Here is a 21372-nt window from a genome sequence, read left to right as displayed (position 1 = left end):
AGAGAGAGAGAGAGAGAGAGAGAGGGAGAGAGAGAGAGAGAGAGAGAGAGAGAGAGAGAGAGAAGGAGACAAAGAGGAAGGGAGCGAGAGGGGTACTGGTGAGTTGCCAGGGCAGAGGCAGTATCACTCTAGGGGCTGAGAGGAACATCTGTGCCCCAAATACTGCAGCTAGTTTCCTCTATGATCTGGTTCTATCTTGTATTCTCACTCGCTATACAACAGTGGCGTGTGTGCTACCTAAGCGAGGTGTGTGTTACTATAGGTTAAACGTACAGTCCAGTAGAGGCAGGGGAGGGTTAACTTCAGCCAACAGTGGCGGTCCCTGGCTCCCTGTGTGTGTGTGTATCCAGCCCCAGCGCTGTCCCTCCTGAGCCCAGACCTGGCCCTCCTCTCACCCCTGCGCCCTCCGTGCTGCTCTCTGCTCTGCTCTCATTATTAGTCCTAATCACACACACATTCACTCCAGCACGGAATCACACACACACACACATGCCAGCTTGACCCCCCCCCCCCCCCCTCAACTCCTCTTCACACTCTTCCAACTCTCTACGCAACATCTGACACAATTTAAAACCAGCATTACCACGCAGCAGTGTGTGTCTCGGGGGTAACAGGTCGGCAGTATAGGTAGACAGGAGAGTAATGTGTTGTGTGTGAGAGCGGTGTAACATCACAAAGTCGATAAGGGAGCTCTATGGCTAGTCATTTATTAAAGGCCAACAGCTCTAGTCCTGCTTGGGCTCTCTCTGGCAGTGGCTCAGCCAGCTGGGCTGCTCAGTGCTCTCTCTCTCTCTCACACACACACACACACACACACACACACACACACACACACACACACACACACACACACACACACACACACACACACACACACACACACACACACACACACACACACACACACACACACACACACACACACACACACACACACACACACACACACACACACACACACACACACAGGGGAGATGAGGCAGTCTGTACTGACCCAGTATCTTACACACACACCAGCGTGTCTCTGCACCACGCCACATTTATCTAGCCACTAAGTAGAGCAGCACTGGTCCCACTGATAAAAACTATGTCTTTGTAACTTCTGCCTCAACCCTGGACCAGTGTGTGTGTGTGTGACACTGGTTTTACATAAGGCGAGTGTCTAAGAGAACATGGCTAGTGTCTAGCTCAAGGCCTGGTTATAAAAAGCCAGCATCTCTCTCTCTCTCCTCTTCTCTTTTCCCCTTTCTAGTCCTGTTTTTCAGGTGTTTATTGTTTTCTGACCCATTTCATCTCTTTAGTCCTTCTCTCACATCCCTTTCTTCACAGCACATGTGCCGGGGTGAGTGTGTGTATGAGTGTGAGTGTGAGTGTGTGCTAACATGTGTTTGTTTGCAAGCCTGTGTGTGTGTGTACGTGCGCCCATGCGTATGTGTGCGTGTGTGCTCGCCCGCGTCCCTGTGTGCGTGTGCCATTGATCCAGCTGGAGGCAGGCAGTGTGTGACAGGGGGAGTGCAGCAGTATTAATACAGGCCTTTCATAATGATTAAAGCCTTCATTAATGTTTCATCCCAACCTGCCGTTTGCCGCTAATGGGCTTTGTGGAGAACACAACAAAACAATGAGAAGCCAGGAGAGAGAGAGAGAGAGAGAGAGAGAGAGAGAGAGAGAGAGAGAGAGAGAGAGAGAGAGAGAGAGAGAGAGGGAGAGAGAGAGAGAGAGAGAGAGAGAGAGAGAGAGAGAGAGAGAGAGAGAGAGAGAGAGAGAGAGAGAGAGAGAGAGAGAGAGAGAGAGAGAGAAAGAGAAAGAGAAAGAGAGAGAGAGAGAAGGATGGAATGGATTTTTATATAGTAGGGTCTCTCTCTCTCTCTCTCTGTCTCCACTCTCGCTCTTCATCTCCCCCCTTTTCTTTCCTCCCCTCTTTCTGCCTTTCTGTTCTGGCTGTTTTGTGTGTGTGTGTGTCCTCTCGAGGCGCTGAGGCCTTTTGTTAGCATGTTTCATTTTAACGGCAACGGTCGGGGAGATAATGGCACTACCCATTCTGATGTGACTCTGTGGCCCTGCTAAGGGAGTGTGTGAAGCTACTGCCACTGCTTTCAAACTGTGTGCGTGTGTGTATGTCTTGGTTTGTATCTGTACTGCCTGACTCACAGACAGTCAGTCATTATTGGGGTTAAAGCATAGTAGAGTTATTCTCTACAATAAACCCAATCCAACAACAGGACTCAAAAATGTTCACAGCTCCCACACCGTCTAGCCAAGAGCATACTCCTCAGAATCTCTCCAAACAATTGCCGGTCTTTTCCACCCAACTCAAAACAACCTATTTGACTCCACATATCAACTGGAACAGCCGTACCTGAGTATAACTGGCAAAACCATACGTCTCTGTCTCTCACACAAGCGCGAAAACCCACACGCCCCCAGCACTTGTTGGGCCCTCTGTGAAGTGGAACTGGACTGTGGGGCTCAGTGCAGAGCCAAAACGGCCACAGGTAGAATGGTGCATTATTTAAACAGCAGAAATTGGAAAATAAACATTAGTCCTAATAATAACCCACGGCCACAATTTGAATAAATGCAAATTACTTTGTTTAGCTTCTGGTGTACTGACTGGTCTACACAGCTCCGTGCAGTGTGGCGGTCTGTTATATGTACTATAAATACTGTACTGTATTTATAGTTGTACTGTACACACACAAACACACACACACACACACACACACACACACACACACACACACACACACACACACACACACACACACACACACACACACATCAACACACATGCAAGCATGCACACACTGCTGGCTTTGTTGTCCTGGCCTAGGTCTGTTGGACTTAGGGATCCACTGTAAGACTGTTGTGTTTGAGCAAAGTCAAGGTGTCCACACACGCATATAGCAGCTGGATACACACACACACCCACACGCACACACCACGTTAACACACACACAAGCACACAGAGACAAAAATAGATAGATAGAGAGATAGATAGATAGATAGATAGATAGAGCAAAAACATATACATGATCAAATACAAATCCTAGAATCAACTATTAAAGACTACCAGAACCCACTGGATTCTCCAATTACCTTGAATGAGTTACAGGACAAAATAAAAACCCTCCAACCCAAAAAGGCCTGTGGTGTTGATGGTATCCTTAATGAAATGATCAAATATACAGACAACAAATTCCAATTGGCTATACTAAAACTCTTTAACATCGTCCTTAGCTCTGGCATCTTCCCCAATATTTGGAACCAAGGACAGATCACCCCAATCCACAAAAGGAGACAAATTTGACCCCAATAACTACCGTGGAATATGCGTCAACAGCAACCTTGGGAAAATACTCTGCATTATATTTAACAGCAGACTCGTACATTTCCTCAATGAAAACAATGTACTGAGCAAATGTCAAATTGGCTTTTTACCAAATTACCGTACAACAGACCACATATTCACCCTACACACCCTAATTGACAACCAAACAAACCAAAACAAAGGCAAAGTCTTCTCATGCTTTGTTGATTTCAAAAAAGCCTTCGACTCAATTTGGCATGAGGGTCCGCTATACAAATTGATGGAAAGTGGTGTTGGGGGTAAAACATACGACATTATAAAATCCATGTACACAAACAACAAGTGTGCGGTTAAAATTGGCAAAAAACACACACAATTCTTCACACAGGGTCGTGGGGTGAGACAGAGATGCAGCTTAAGCCCCACCCTCTTCAACATATATATCAACGAATTGGCGCGGGCACTAGAACAGTCTGCAGCACCCGGCCTCACCCTACTAGAATCCGAAGTCAAATGTCTACTGTTTGCTGATGATCTGGTGCTTCTGTCACCAACCAAGGAGGGCCTACAGCAGCACCTAGATCTTCTGCACAGATTCTGCCCGTCCTGGGCCCTGACAGTAAATCTCAGTAAGACCAAAATAATGGTGTTCCAAAAAAGGTCCAATCGCCTGGACCACAAATTCCATCTAGACACTGTTGCGCTAGAGCACACGAAAAACTATACATACCTCGGCCTAAACATCAGCGCCACAGGTAACTTCCACAAAGCTGTGAACGATCTGAGAGACAAGGCAAGAAGGGCATTCTATGCAATCAAAAGGAACATAAATTTCAACATACCAATTAGGATCTGGCTAAAAATACTTGAATCAGTCATAGAGCCCATTGCCCTTTATGGTTGTGAGGTCTGGGGTCCGCTCACCAACCAAGATTTCACAAAATGGGACAAACACCAAATTGAGACTCTGCATGCAGAATTTTGCAAAAATATCCTCCGTGTACAACGTAGAACACCAAATAATGCATGCAGAGCAGAATCAGGCCGATACCCACTAATTATCAAAATCCAGAAAAGAGCCGTTAAATTCTACAACCACCTAAAAGGAAGCGATTCCCAAACCTTCCATAACAAAGCCATCACCTACAGAGAGATGAACCTGGAGAAGAGTCCCCTAAGCAAGCTGGTCCTAGGGCTCTGTTCACAAACACAAACACACCCCACAGAGCCCCAGGACAACAGCACAATTAGACCCAACCAAATCATGAGAAAACAAAAAGATAATTACTTGACACATTGGAAAGAATTAACAAAAAAACAGAGCAAACTAGAATGCTATTTGGCCCTAAACAGAGAGTACACAGTGGCAGAATACCTGACCACTGTGACTGACCCAAACTTAAGGAAAGCTTTGACTATGTACAGACTCAGTGAGCATAGCCTTGCTATTGAGAAAGGCCGCCGTAGGCAGACATGGCTCTCAAGAGAAGACAGGCTATGTGCACACTGCCCACAAAATGAGGTGGAAACTGAGCTGCACTTTTGAACCTCCTGCCCAATGTATAACCATATTAGAGAGACATATTTCCCTCAGATTACACAGATCCACAAAGAATTTGAAAACAAATCAAATTTTGATAAACTCCCATATCTACTGGGTGAAATTCCACAGTGTGCCATCACAGCAGCAAGATTTGTGACCTGTTGCCACAAGAAAAGGGCAACCAGTGAAGAACAAACACCATTGTAAATACAACCCATATTTATGCTTATTTATTTTTAACTTGTGTGCTTTAATTAACCATTTGTACATTGTTACAACACTGTATATATATAATATACATTTGTAATGTCTTTATTGTTTTGAAACTTCTGTATGTGTAATGTTTACTGTTAATTTGTATTGTTTATTTCACTTTTGTATAATATCTACCTCACTTGCTTTGGCAATGTTAACACATGTTTCCCATGCCAATAAAGCCCCTTGAATTGAATTGAATTGAATTGATAGAGAGAGAGAGAAAGATAGATAGAGAGTAAGTGTGAGAGAGAGTGTGAGAGAGAGAGAGAGAGAGAGAGAGAGAGAGAGAGAGAGAGAGAGAGAGAGAGAGAGAGAGAAAGAGAAAGAGAGAGAGAGATAGAGCAGTAAAAGCCTGATGGTTCAAGTACTATCAGCTTGTAATAAAAATGCAAAGTGGTTGATAAACAATGGCTCTGGACAGCTGATGCTGTCTGCTCTGAAACAAAGGGCTGACTCTCTCTGTCACACACACACACACACACACACACACACACACACACACACACACACACACACACACACACACACACACACACACACACACACACACACACACACACACACACACACACACACACACACACACACACACACACACACACACCCTGTCGCCAGGCTCGTTACAGAATGTGTTCGTTAGGATGGAGCAAGTGAGGGAGGGAGGCCTGGCACTATCACTTGCTACAAAAGGCTAAAGTGAGAGACAAAACGAAAGACAGAGAACGAGAGAGAGAAACATAGAGTGATCGTTAAAGATAGATAGCGAGAGATAGCGTGAGAGAGAGAGAGCATAGGTGTGTGTGTGTGTGTGTGTGTGTGTGTGTGTGTGTGTGTGTGTGTGTGTGTGTGTGTGTGTGTGTGTGTGTGTGTGTGTGTGTGTGTGTGTGTGTGTGTGTGTGTGTGTGTGTGTGTGTGTACAGTACATGTTATTTTGGTATTTTGGAACTTTTGTAAGTGTAATGTTTACTGTTAATTTTTTATTGTTTATTTCACTAAGTGTTTATTATCTATTTCACTTGCTTTGGCAATGCAAACATTTGTTTCCCATGCCAATAAAGCCCTTACATTGAAATTGAAATTGAGTGATAGAGAAAGAGAGAGAGAGAGTGATAGAGAGAGAGTGATAGAGAGAGAGAGTGATAGAGAGAGAGAGTGATAGAGAGAGAGAGAGTGATAGAGAGGGAGAGTGATAGAGAGAGAGAGTGATAGAGAGATAGTGATAGAGAGAGTTAGTGATTGATAGTGATAGTGAGTGATAGAACGAGGGGGAGATAGTGATATAGAGTGATAGAGAGATAGTGATAGAGAGAGAGAGAGAGAGAGTAATAGAGAGATAGTGATAGAGAGAGATAGGGATTGATAGTGATAGAGCGAGGGGGAGATAGTGATATAGAGTGATAGAGAGATAGTGATAGAGAGAGAGAGAGAGTAATAGAGAGATAGTGATAGAGAGAGATAGGGATTGATAGTGATAGAGCGAGGGGGAGATAGTGATAGAGAGTGAGAGAGATAGCGATAGAGTGAGAGAGATAGCGATAGAGCGTGATAGGGCGAGAGGGAGATAGTGATAGAGAGAGATAGTGATAGAGTGAGAGAGATAGTGATAGAGAGTGATAGAGCGAGAGGGAGATAGTGATAGAGAGAGATAGTGATAGAGTGAGAGAGATAGCGATAGAGAGTGATATGGAGAAAAGAGAAAGCAATACAGAACAGTACATCTTTGTAGATGGTGACTGACCTTCTGGTTCGTTTTTGATGAGCTCCTCCATCTTCCTCTGTTTCAGTGTGTCCACCACGTCAGCCAGGCTGCCCTTACGTCTCTCTGGGGTCCCCAGCGCTGCGGCCCCTGAACCACCCTCCTCCACCTGCTGCTTACTGCCTGGAGAGGTAGAGGAGTTGTGCTGGGGGTAGGGGCTCAGAGACCAATGCTTACTGCCATCCTGGTCCTGCAGAGAGAGAGGGATAGGGGAGAGGAAGTATGAGTACTTGTATTAAAGTATTAAAGGCCCAGTGCAGTCAAAAACATGATTTTACTGTGTTTTATATACATTTCCACACTATGAGGTTGGAATAATACTGTGAAATTGTGAAAATTATGATAATACCCTTTTAGTGTAAGAGATTTTTTTGGAGATTTTTTTGGTGGAATGGAGTTTTGGCCTGCCTGGTGATGTCACCAGTTAACAGACCAATAAGAAATAGAGTTCCAAACCTCTCTGCCAAAAACAGCTAGTATTCCATTTTCCCCTCCTCACTCAGGCCTCACTCCCAGGAAGTCCTCGCAAAATTCTTGCTTGAGAAGTTGTTTGCTAAGAAGCTATTCTTGTTTCTTTTTGACCATTTTAATTTAAATCAATCAAACTAAGGTACTTAATTGTTACCCAGAAATGATTTGATATTGAGATAAAAATGGCTGAGTTGGACCTTTAATAATATTCCATTAATTAGCGTTTGAATTCAGCTCATTGCTGATGTTTGTGGCAAAAGTAGAGGAGTGTAGGGGGACGAGGAAGGGAGAAAGAAGGGAAGAGAGTAAGGAAGAAAGGAAATCCAGACAAGATAGAAGTGTAAACTCAGAGATCCGTATGGAGGAGAGGAAGACTACAGTAACTGGCATCCTCCCTCTCATTATCCCTCGTTCTCTCCTTCTTTTAGCTGGCTGTGCTACACTTTTATCGGTGGCCAGCCATCTTAAGTTAGGGCACTCACTCTCTGTTGGATCCTAAGGAATCTGCCACTGACTTGGAGGTAGTTAACAGAGGAAAGACATAAAACAGACATGATTTCACTCAGGCTGTTGGGAGAGAGGTACTGTAATGTCTTTCAAAGACTCAACCGCTTCACTTTGATAGAGATCCAATAATCCTGCTCGTCCAAATGTCTCACTTGCAAGTTTTTCTCCGTGAAAGAGCTGATTTGTGACAATAAACTTAAGTTGCATCGCCATCACAGAAATGTCCAGCAAACTTACTCACAACAACCAGAAACTTACAGCGAGATTCACGTCAAAGAACCTTCTGGAATCATAACCTTTGATTCAACTCCACTGTCCTCGCGGGGTCTCAGCTAAATGAACTGTGGTGACGACCTTGACGACCTTGTGACGACCTTGTCATGGTCAGCTTTGTGTCTGCACGCACACTTCAGCTGCCAACTTGAACTAGCAGACACACACTTACACTACATCACACTGCACGCACCGACACACACACACAACACAACACAGTAAAACCGGTGGTATGAGATAGTAGGAACAGATTAGTCAAAGATTAACCCTGATTTGCAGATGGACTATTGACCTGAAAATACCTGACTTGTTTTGTAATTAAACTTTACAAAACATCTCCCTGCTCTGGTTTTCCACAAAGAGAAGAGTTTAGGGTTAGATGCTTAGAGCAGCAACATCCGCTGTGTGTGTGCGTGCGTGCGTGCGTGCGTGTGTGTGTGTGAGTGCGTGCGTGCGTGCATGGGTGTGTGTGACAGGTGTGTGTGTGTGGTAGACAATGAGTTTATCCCAAGGAGAAGACAGAGGACTGGGAGCGCTCTGCCTAACTCACACCTTCAGGAGGTACGCGATTGTTTTACACACACACACACACACACACACACACACACACACACACACACACACACACACACACACACACACACACACACACACACACACACACACACACACACACACACACACACACACACCCTGCTATCGATATCACTCTGTGAGCAGATGAGGTACTAGTATTGAACTTGTTTCCTGGTGGAGGTACAGTAGTTTCCTGATTAATATCGCTGCCAGATACTGTAACTGTCTGTCTACTATGAACTGTACCATCCTCAACAGATCATTCAGCAGTCTGAAGTCAGTTGGTTTCACCTTGTAATATTAATACGGCTTTCATTGTCAACGAACCGGCATGTTATAGCAGAGAAACGAGCAAAGTCCAGAAGGGAACAGATTCTCACCTGGGAAAGTGCTGTCACTTCCCCCGACTCCTCCTAGAGACTATGTGCATGTACACTCACACCACTCCCAGAGAGGAAGTCAACACATTCAATAATTCACTCACAAATGGGTTTTAGGGACGTGAATGAACGGTAGTGGATAGCCGAAGCAATAAGTGAAATTCAATAGGTGAGACATGTCACCAGGTTCCGTGGTCACGGTACAGTATAATAGGGATAGTTCTGTTTTGTCTGATGATCTCTGGGAGAGAGCGAGAGAGAGAGAGAGAGAGAGAGAGAGAGGGAGAGAGTGAGAGAGAGAGCGAGAGGGAGAGAGAGAGGGAGAGAGCGAGAGAGAGAGAGAGAGATAGAGAGAGAGACAGAGAGAGAGAGAGAGAGGAGAATGGCAGTGGTTTTCCATCGGTTGTGACTGGATCTGCACACATTAGTGAAGCATGGCATCTCCACCAGCCCAGTCACACCTGTCACATCTCATTAATTTAATCCACCGCATACTTAGCGAAGCAGCACTCTATATTTCTAGAAAAGATGTCTTGAAAACAAAACAAACAGAAAAGAAAGCGAGATGGAGGGGAGGAGAACTCTCGGATCTCTTTGCCTCCCTTCTTCAAATCTGCACAGATGTCATGTTGAGACGGCCACAATGAGGGTCATTTCGTAATCAAAGAGAATTAACACACGATTCATCTTCAAAGTCGGCCACATTTGGACATTATTTCTGTGCGAAGCAGAGAGCAGATACTGTCATCCACATATCAGCAACTTAAATGGCTTATACTCTCCCTCCATATTATAATCCACACGCCATCCAACATATTTACTCATGCTATTCAAGTAGCCTGCAGAAGATTACAACAAACAGCAAGTCCAACTCAGGAATCAGCCTGACAACCTGTCATACAGAGACCTGATTGTATTTGTGTGTGTGTGTGTGTGTGTGTGTGTGTGCACACACTAGAGAGAGCATGTTTTAATAATATAAATGTATTTATAAATACTGTAAATGTTAGTCTTTGTCTTTAAGAGTATGTGTATGCATAGTTGTCTGTGTCTGTGTGTGTCTATGTGTGTATGCATGTCTGTGTATGCTTGGCTGGTGTTTAAGTATGTTTGTGTGAGTGCCAGTATGTTTGTAGCATGCGCCAGTGAGTGTGAATCTATGTATTTGATGTGGCAGGCTGACAGTGTGGGTGGTTCTGCTGCCTTTAGTTTGCAGATGTCAATTCTCTTCCGAACGGCTGTAACAAAGTGAAACTGCGCCTCTCTCCTTCTCTCGCGCTCCTTCTCTCTCCCCGTTCTTTATCCCTTTAGTGCCTCTGCATGGGAACAGAATTAAACAACTGTTGTTTTCTTAAGCTCATCTGTGAGGAGAGGCAGATTTAAAAACACACTCTTGCCAAAAAAATGCAAAATGCTATTTTTTCCTTCCGCCAGCACAGCTGCTCATGTTCCCTCTCTCTTTTTATTCCTCTGTCTTCCTCTTCCCTCCTTTATTCTCTCCGTTGCCCTCCAGGAGAAACCTACCCAATTACCTTAGAGGGTCTCTGTTTCTTTCTTTTTCTCTCTCTGTTTCCGTCCCTCTCTCTCTCTCTCTCTCTGTCCCTCTGTCCCTCAGTCTTTCCCTTTCCCTCTATCTTTCTCTCTCTGGGTACATCCGAGCACACACACCCCTCCACCCTGTGTGGGTTTGAAGCAGAGCAGAGCAACACTAACAGTAGCAATTGAGGGGGTGCAATTCCCTGCCATGTCTCCAAGTTGGGAAGGTGTATGTGTTTAATGTGTGGTGCCGTGGTGTCGACAATTAAGGCATGGCCAATCTGGCAGTGGGAGTCACAGGAGGCACCTGGAGCACGCACGCACACTCACGCATGCACGCACGCACACGCGCACACACACACACACACACACACACACACACACACACACACACACACACACACACACACACACACACACACACACACACACACACACACACACACACACACACACACACACACACACACACACACACACACACACACACACACACACAGGCTACAGGGATGTAAGTGCTCGCTCCTGGAGGTGACGCAGACACTTAGTCGCTGGTCTTAAGCCAGCGCTGCCACACACACACACATACACGCCCGCGCGCACACGAACACACACACACACACATACAAACACATACACACAAACACTGCTCAAACAATCCCAATCCCTTTAGCGCGGGGCTAAACACACACCTCGTCTGCTCTCTGACTCTAAGCCTGCAGTGGCATCCACACACACCGGTTGGCATACTCACAGCCTAACCCCACCCCCCACTCTTTACCCCACCTCCCATTTTATCTCAGCTTGGAGGACAAATACTCACCTCACATAACCTAAAAATACTTCTCCATCTCCCATCCCATCCACACACTGCAGTTCCAAACTTCTTCTTATTTCATCTAATATTGCATATTTTACAATTTCACAATAATAATCATAACTTTAAAAAAATCATTATATTAAAATACAATAATAAAAATAATATTTCTATGATCAATTTTGTTTTTATATCATTGCACAAAATGGTTGACATATTACAGTTCAATTTACCTAAACAGAAATGTGCAGCTTTATTTTGTATATTTTAAATAACAGTTTATTAAATCAATGCATGCCAATATTTTATAGAGGCCCTTAATTGTCTACAAGCAAGCATGTGTTAATTCATTATGACAGCACTGGCAGGAGAAACTAAGTGTGACCACTGCGTTTGGTTTAAAACTGCTTGGTGTGCTGCTTCAAATCTGTCAAAATCCATACGAAAAAAAATCGAATCGAAGGCAGGCGGAGAATTTGGACCTGAAATAAGCAGATGAATATTGTTGTTGCTGTTTTTGCCTTTCATGAGCGCGCGGCAGGACCTCATTAAACGAACAAAAGGTACAGTAATTAACACCTATCCATTACCACCTGTCTGTGAAACCCTTCCCACACTAACAAAATTCAGCTGTTTGATTAGGCTACTAACCGTAAAACTCAGGGGAAGAAGTGGATAATTTTTTTTTAAAGGCCCTTCATTTACTGCTACAAACACACACGGGGGATTTTTTTAAATTTTTTTAACTGCACCTCCTCTCCTCTCAACTCGGAGTAGCAGTTTGGAGAGATGAAGAGGTCAGTTTGTTGGGGAGCGCGCCTCGCTGCCGTGTTAATTTACCATGACAAGATAAAGCGCGGTAATCTCCTGGCGGATGCTGCCTCTACAGCCGCCACTACCCGGCGATGAGCGCAGTCCATTTCCTCTCCCATATCACTTTATACAATTGCCGTGACAAAGCCCCTCCGAGCCGCACCGTGTAAAGCTCTCTCTCTCTCAACTCTTCTGCCAGTCAGCGCAGAGCGGATTGAGAGGGTAAAGCCGTAGCAAAATTGTACATTTTACACATGCCAAGCCTTGCCGCTTGCGCTAAATCCACCCTGTCCAGGAGACGGCTCGGTCGCGCTTTAAAAATCCACATCAAATATTATGCGGTCGCACCACTCCTTACTCTCCTTTTTACTGTTTCTGGTGTCAGTCAACCAACTGGCTCAAGTCGCATCTCATGTATAGGGGAATTTATAGTGTTGATAAAGGTATGGAAGTTGGAGATTATATTTGTAGCATAGGCCTAAATAATAATAATAATAAGGATAAAAGGAAATATAATTAATACTTGAATTATTAATAGATACGTGATTCATCACACTTAAAACAATAATCATTACTCAACTTTTTCAAATTTCACACCAATACCTGTTCTAAAAACTGAGTTAAAAAATACCTTCCACTAGTATCTTAACATTACCAAGGTAATAACATAAAGTCTCCCAAACATCAGGTCCAGTACCTACTGTCAACAGTATGCCATGATAAAGTCTCCCAAACATCAGGTCCAGTACCTACTGTCAACAGTATGCCATGATAAAGTCTCCCAAACATCAGGTCCAGTACCTACTGTCAACAGTATGCCATGATAAAGTCTCCCAAACATCCGGTCCAGTACCTACTGTCAACAGTATGCCATGATAAAGTGTCCCAAACATCAGGCCCAGTACCTACTGTCAACAGTATGCCATGATAAAGTCTCCCAAACATCAGGTCCAGTACCTACTGTCAACAGTATGCCATGATAAAGTGTCCCAAACATCAGGTCCAGTACCTACTGTCAACAGTATGCCATGATAAAGTCTCCCAAACATCAGGTCCAGTACCTACTGTCAACAGTATGCCATGATAAAGTCTCCCAAACATCAGGTCCAGTACCTACTGTCAACAGTATGCCATGATAAAGTCTACCAAACATCAGGTCCAGTACCTACTGTCAACAGTATGTCATGATAAAGTCTCCCAAACATCAGGTCCAGTACCTACTGTCAACAGTATGCCATGATAAAGTGTCCCAAACATCAGGCCCAGTACCTACTGTCAACAGTATGCCATGATAAAGTCTCCCAAACATCAGGTCCAGTACCTACTGTCAACAGTATGCCATGATAAAGTCTCCCAAACATCAGGTCCAGTACCTACTGTCAACAGTATGCCATGATAAAGTCTCCCAAACATCAGGTCCAGTACCTACTGTCAACAGTATGCCATGATAAAGTCTCCCAAACATCAGGTCCAGTACCTACTGTCAACAGTATGCCATGATAAAGTATCCCAAACATCAGGTCCAATACCTACTGTCAACAGTATGCCATGATAAAGTGTCCCAAACATCAGGTCCAGTACCTACTGTCAACAGTATGCCATGATAAAGTCTCCCAAACATCAGGTCCAGTACCTACTGTCAACAGTATGCCATGATAAAGTCTCCCAAACATCAGGTCCAGTACCTACTGTCAACAGCATGCCATGATAAAGTCTACCAAACATCAGGTCCAGTACCTACTGTCAACAGTATGCCATGATAAAGTCTCCCAAACATCAGGTCCAGTACCTACTGTCAACAGTATGCCATGATAAAGTCTCCCAAACATCAGGTCCAGTACCTACTGTCAACAGTATGCCATGATAAAGTCTCCCAAACATCAGGTCCAATACCTACTGTCAACAGTATGCCATGATAAAGTCTACCAAACATCAGGTCCAGTACCTACTGTCAACAGTATGTCATGATAAAGTCTACCAAACATCAGGTCCAATACCTACTGTCAACAGTATGCCATGATAAAGTCTCCCAAACATCAGGCCCAGTACCTACTGTCAACAGTATGCCATGATAAAGTCTCCCAAACATCAGGTCCAGTACCTACTGTCAACAGTATGCCATGATAAAGTCTCCCAAACATCAGGTCCAGTACCTACTGTCAACAGTATGCCATGATAAAGTCTCCCAAACATCAGGTCCAGTACCTACTGTCAACAGTATGCCATGATAAAGTCTCCCAAACATCAGGTCCAGTACCTACTGTCAACAGTATGCCATGATAAAGTCTCCCAAACATCAGGTCCAGTACCTACTGTCAACAGTATGCCATGATAAAGTCTCCCAAACATCAGGTCCAGTACCTACTCTCAACAGTATGCCATGATAAAGTCTCCCAAACATCAGGTCCAGTACCTACTGTCAACAGTATGCCATGATAAAGTCTCCCAAACATCCGGTCCAGTACCTACTGTCAACAGTATGCCGTGATAAAGTGTCCCAAACATCAGGCCCAGTACCTACTGTCAACAGTATGCCATGATAAAGTCTCCCAAACATCAGGTCCAGTACCTACTGTCAACAGTATGCCATGATAAAGTCTCCCAAACATCAGGTCCAGTACCTACTGTCAACAGTATGCCATGATAAAGTCTCCCAAACATCAGGTCCAGTACCTACTGTCAACAGTATGCCATGATAAAGTCTCCCAAACATCAGGTCCAGTACCTACTGTCAACAGTATGCCATGATAAAGTATCCCAAACATCAGGTCCAATACCTACTGTCAACAGTATGCCATGATAAAGTGTCCCAAACATCAGGTCCAGTACCTACTGTCAACAGTATGCCATGATAAAGTCTCCCAAACATCAGGTCCAGTACCTACTGTCAACAGTATGCCATGATAAAGTCTCCCAAACATCAGGTCCAGTACCTACTGTCAACAGCATGCCATGATAAAGTCTACCAAACATCAGGTCCAGTACCTACTGTCAACAGCATGCCATGATAAAGTCTCCCAAACATCAGGTCCAGTACCTACTGTCAACAGTATGCCATGATAAAGTCTCCCAAACATCAGGTCCAGTACCTACTGTCAACAGTATGCCATGATAAAGTCTCCCAAACATCAGGTCCAATACCTACTGTCAACAGTATGCCATGATAAGTCTACCAAACATCAGGTCCAGTACCTACTGTCAACAGTATGTCATGATAAAGTCTACCAAACATCAGGTCCAATACCTACTGTCAACAGTATGCCATGATAAAGTCTCCCAAACATCAGGTCCAGTACCTACTGTCAACAGTATGCCATGATAAAGTCTCCCAAACATCAGGTCCAATACCTACTGTCAACAGTATGCCATGATAAAGTCTCCCAAACATCAGGTCCAATACCTACTGTCAACAGTATGCCATGATAAAGTCTCCCAAACATCAGGTCCAGTACCTACTGTCAACAGTATGCCATGATAAATTCTCCCAAACATCAGGTCCAGTACCTACTGTCAACAGTATGCCATGATAAAGTCTCCCAAACATCAGGTCCAGTACCTACTGTCAACAGTATGCCATGACAAGTCTCCCAAACATCAGGTCCAATACCTACTGTCAACAGTATGCCATGATAAAGTCTCCCAAACATCAGGTCCAATACCTACTGTCAACAGTATGCCATGATAAAGTCTCCCAAACATCAGGTCCAGTACCTACTGTCAACAGTATGCCATGATAAAGTCTCCCAAACATCAGGTCCAGTACCTACTGTCAACAGTATGCCATGATAAAGTCTACCAAACATCAGGTCCAGTACCTACTGTCAACAGTATGCCATGATAAAGTCTCCCAAACATCAGGTCCAGTACCTACTGTCAACAGTATGCCATGATAAAGTCTACCAAACATCAGGTCCAGTACCTACTGTCAACAGTATGCCATGATAAAGTCTCCCAAACATCAGGTCCAGTACCTACTGTCAACAGCATGCCATGATAAAGTCTCCCAAACATCAGGTCCAGTACCTACTGTCAACAGTATGTCATGATAAAGTCTACCAAACATCAGGTCCAATACCTACTGTCAACAGTATGTCATGATAAAGTCTCCCAAACATCAGGTCCAGTACCTACTGTCAACAGCATGCCATGATAAAGTCTACCAAACATCAGGTCCAGTACCTACTGTCAACAGTATGCCATGATAAAGTCTACCAAACATAAGGTCCAGTACCTACTGTCAACAGTATGCCATGATAAAGTCTCCCAAACATCAGGTCCAGTACCTACTGCCAACAGTATGCCATGATAAAGTATATCTTCCTGGTGGGAGAGAAAGAAAGAGGACTTTGGTTTACAGTCAGTGACTGTTGTCTGACAGGCAGCAGAGTCCAGTCTGATGTGCAATCAGCAGGTTAATTACAGAATTAGCTTACCATTATGGTCCTTAAGCACCCTTTCATTGTTTTACAGCCAGAGTCATCTCACAACATTTACTGTGTGGTGGTTTATCAGCAGTACAGGGGAAAGGTCTGAAGACAGTGTGCTGCTGCTAGCCAGCTGCTCTTCAGGTGTGGCTCGACGTGAGGCTAACGTGAGGGAAACTATGAGGGTTACTGAATCTACACACACACACACACACACACACACACACAGAGATCTACACAGTATGCATAAAACACACATCACACACACACCAAACTATACATCGCAATGATGATATACATTTACTGTCACTACACACAGTCACCCTTTTCACAGCAGAACATGACTCACTGACATGTACCACGTCTCCATGCCTCACCGTCAAACGGTTACAGCACAGACACAGGCCTTCACACCAAAACAAAAGGGAAACGCGACTCACACCATAAGAGCACTCTCCAGCATCTTTTGTGTCCAGTTTTCCCCCATTATTATTTCCTCTGTTGGAAGCATGTGTTACTTCAAAACTGGACACCATAACTAAAACTCTCTGTAATTACAGTCTAATAAACATTCATACACAATGCTAAATGGCTCTGTCTCAGTCTGATAGCTGGGGACTGTCACTTCCTGTCAACGGCTAGGTTCCGTTTAGCCCCCTTATGGTCGAGATCAGGGATTGGGGAGGACAAACTGATCCTAAGATCTGTCCTGAAGTGCCAACTTCCACCTCAACAGCGTGGCAGGATTTAAACTCCAGACGGCCAATAAGAAGAGTCGAAACAAAGCCAAGTAGCCAATAAGAGCAGTGAAATGATATGAAGACAACGAGGGCTGTTTTACCATGGCACTGTGCAGGGTGGGGGGGCTGTCCAGGGGGCGGGGCGAGAGGGGGGACACCTTGCTGCAGTAGGGAGTCAGGGGGAGGTGCATGACAGCCTGTCCGTCATCTCTCTCTTCCTCTTCCAGTCTCTGTCTGCTGGTTGCCATGACTACCTCTCCATCTGTCCCCCCATATGGAGAGATTGGTCGCTTGGAAGACATCCTGGAAAAAATAGAGAGAGAGAAAGAAGAGAGAGAGAGAGGAAGAAGAGAGAGAGAGAGAGAGAGTGAGCTGTGGGTGACAGTGGGAGAAACACTCGTCTTTGATCCATTTCAATAGTTATATTTATAGAAACAGTTGATCATTATTAATTTCCTATTATTCATTGGTCCACAATGGCCCTATCTCTGTGTCTCTGAATCCCTAGTCTCTGTGCCTCTGAATCCCTAGTCTCTGTGCCTCTGAATCCCTAGTCTCTGTGTCTCTGAATCCCTAGTCTCTGTGTCTCTGAATCCCTAGTCTCTGTGCCTCTGAATCCCTAGTCTCTGTGCCTCTGAATCCCTAGTCTCTGTGCCTCTGAATCCCTAGTCTCTGTGTCTCTGAATCCCTAGTCTCTGTGTCTCTGAATCCCTAGTCTCTGTGCCTCTGAATCCCTAGTCTCTGTGCCTCTGAATCCCTAGTCTCTGTGTCTCTGAATCCCTAGTCTCTGTGTCTCTGAATCCCTAGTCTCTGTGTCTCTGAATCCCTAGTCTCTGTGCCTCTGAATCCCTAGTCTCTGTGTCTCTGAATCCCTAGTCTCTGTGCCTCTGAATCCCTAGTCTCTGTGCCTCTGAATCCCTAGTCTCTGTGTCTCTGAATCCCTAGTCTCTGTGCCTCTGAATCCCTCTCTCAGCAGACAATACACACTATAATAATATACGGTATATAATCTACATCCGCTAGTCAGAGGAAAAGCTCTTTAGACCTTCAAACACAATCACATCCATGTTTACCATCAGGCCCTTTCAATGTTCACACACACACACACACACACACACACACACACACACACACACACACACACACACACACACACACACACACACACACACACACACACACACACACACACACACACACACACACACACACACACACACACACACACACACGGTACGCAATAACCCATTACTGAAAATGGAGCCAGGTTGGGTTGACATTCTATGACAAATGGCCGAGGCCTGGCGCAGGCCCTTTCACTCCAGCAGCACGCGCTGACAGTGATGTGTATGAAAACCTCAGCCCTGACAATACCAGTGAAAATAACAAACATAGAGGCTGTGCATTTGTTACTTTGCCTTTGTTTCCCATTGAAAGCAGAGGGAGGGGAAGAACAGTGGCATCTATTAGATGAACTCTCCCCAACATCAATGTGCCCCCGGTGAATAGGGACAAAATGAATATGTTCCAATAATAGAGTTTAATACGGCTGGCAGCGTCTCCCTAAGTGCTTTCAAAGGCTCTCGTTCAGCCTTGAAGTTACTGCTACGATGACCCAGGGTGAGAGGAGGGAGGGAGAGAAAGAGAGAGAGAGAAGGAGAGAGAGGGAGGGAGGAGAACACGGAAACACTAATGTACACGCTGAAAGTCAGACATCCGAGGAGCAACAGGCTTGGAGCATAAGATTCTAAACTGTATTTCTTGCACCGCCACCAACAATCATTCTGTTTGAGAAAAGAGGAGACCAACATGAGAATACGTAATCCTGCTGAGCAGGACTGCTGTCCCTAAAGGTTCAAACAGATGCCAAATGTATTGAGTGTTCCTTCAAGGAAGTGAGTGGCAGCTGCCAGTATTCAGTGAGCTCTCTGTTTTGATTCTACACTGTATTAATGAATAGTCCAGTAATCCAGTCACCTCTGTCTAGTCTGGGGCTGTGTCTGAAATCTGTCTTGCCTACTACTTCCTAAAACGGCATACCGTGTACTAATCGTACTATATACTATTTACAACGTACTGTTGAGTAACATCTAATGTAGTAAGCAACACAAACACACTGGGCTCATCCATACTGAGAACGCTTCATCCAATGCAATTGCATGTGTTCCCACCATTCGTGTATTTTGTGACAGGGTGTCACTATATCTGATTATCAGCTATTCTCGTTCCTCAGTAGTGTGCAGCGAATTCTACTAGATGAAAAGCCGAAATGAGTGTGACCTCCTGGCGTTTAAAGCATACAAAATGTCAGAAATTTCACATACTATAAAACCTTCTATTTTGGCGTACCCAAAATGCCTACTATTTAGAACGTAATTATGGGTATTGGGACACAACCTGTGTGTCTGTTTCAGACTCCTCCCCAACAGTACCAGTGTGGTCCAGAACTACAACACTCCAGTACCGTAACACTGACCTGGAAACAGATTATATCCCCTCTATTTATTTGTCTTTCCTTTGTCTTCACGTCTGGCGTTGTTCCTCCACGCAGATCCACTTTCAGACATAATTTATTGCGTATTTGCTTTATGACAAAGACAAAGGCAAACAAGACATAGTGTTTCTCGCTGCAGGGAAGGACGGAGAGAAACCCACAGCAGAAATGGGACCGCGACTTCAACCACGCGACATGGGGGGGGGGGGGGGGGGGGGGGGATATATGGTTCTGTCAATAGTACACATGTATAGTCGTAAATTGCTACATCGCACTTACACATATAGTCTTCTATCTATATCAATATGCCTATATGCTAACTTGTATATTCTACTATCTGCACATGCCTAGACCAGAATCCCCTTATCTATCTACACATGCTTTGAACAGCAGCAGTGATGCTGCCACATGATTTAAATGATTAAATGAAAGGAAAATGTAAGACTAGTTTTTCCAATACCACAAGAAAGTGTAGAAATTAAAACAATTGTGATATTTCTAAATATATATCTTTATCATCTGTGAAACGTTGGAAAGTGTGTGTTGAGTTCTCCCAGTGTTTCACACTCTGGGCAGAGAGAGAGGAAGGCCCAGCTGTATCAACTACAGGCCACGCGACGCACACACACACACACACGCAAGCACACACACACACACTCACACACAGCAGGTCTGTCCTCATCACAGGCTGTTTACTTTACCTTCCTTTCACTCTCACACACTGGAGCCTTTTGTTTCTGCTACACACACACACACACACACACACACACACACACACACACACACACACACACACACACACACACACACACACACACACACACACACACACACACACACACACACACACACACACACACACACACACACACACACACACACACACACACACACACACACACACACACAGACCCTACACACACCACTCCGATAAACACAGCCCCTCCTCACACACACACAACCGCCCTCTGTCCACCCCACCTCAACTAGTCCACCCCACCTCAACCAGACCACCGCACCTCCACCCATGTCCTGTCCACACCTCTCTTCCCAGCTGCACTCCTCCTACGTCCTCTAGACACCACACAGGACTGGATTAGTATCCCTGGACACTGATCTAAGGTCAGTTTGGGGTTTTACCGCCGAATAGTTAAGGTTAGCAGCAGGGAGGGTATGCTGATCCTAGATCTGTGTACCTAAGAGCAACTTTTGGGCAGGTCACGCACCTCCCAGGAGAACAAGAACCCAGTCTGTTGGATGCTGCGACTCCGGAATATTCCTGAGGTTAGACACAACACCCTCCATCTCCCTCTCACCCCTCCACCCCCCTCTTTCCTCCCCTCTGCTGTGCCCTCCTCTCCTCCCTCCATCTCCCTCTCACCCCTCCACCCCCCTCTTTCCTCCCCTCTGCTGTGCCCTCCTCTCCTCCCTCCATCTCCCTCTCACCCCTCCACCCCCCTCTTTCCTCCCCTCT

General features: G+C 44.9%; 1 protein-coding gene across 3 annotated transcripts in view; it reads right to left on the bottom strand.

Moving 5' to 3' along the window:
* Positions 1 to 879: 879 nt before the first annotated feature.
* LOC129838793 (uncharacterized) overlaps positions 880 to 21372 on the bottom strand; it is a 193523-nt gene continuing 173030 nt past the window's right edge. For all 3 annotated transcript variants that reach the window (XM_055905969.1, XM_055905967.1, XM_055905968.1), the window contains 2 exons: positions 17506 to 17707; positions 880 to 7057 (listed from right to left, as the gene is read on the bottom strand). In XM_055905969.1, coding sequence (XP_055761944.1) covers positions 6341 to 7057; positions 17506 to 17706 — 918 coding nt within the window. In that variant the 5' untranslated portion in view covers position 17707 and the 3' untranslated portion in view covers positions 880 to 6340. The remainder of the gene's footprint in view (positions 7058 to 17505; positions 17708 to 21372) is intronic.

This window comes from Salvelinus fontinalis, chromosome 39, assembly GCF_029448725.1.
Source record: "Salvelinus fontinalis isolate EN_2023a chromosome 39, ASM2944872v1, whole genome shotgun sequence".
Classification (NCBI taxonomy): Eukaryota; Metazoa; Chordata; class Actinopteri; order Salmoniformes; family Salmonidae; genus Salvelinus; species Salvelinus fontinalis.
The sequence above is the reverse complement of the archived record's forward strand: the minus strand, read 5'-3'. Positions and strand labels throughout refer to the sequence as shown.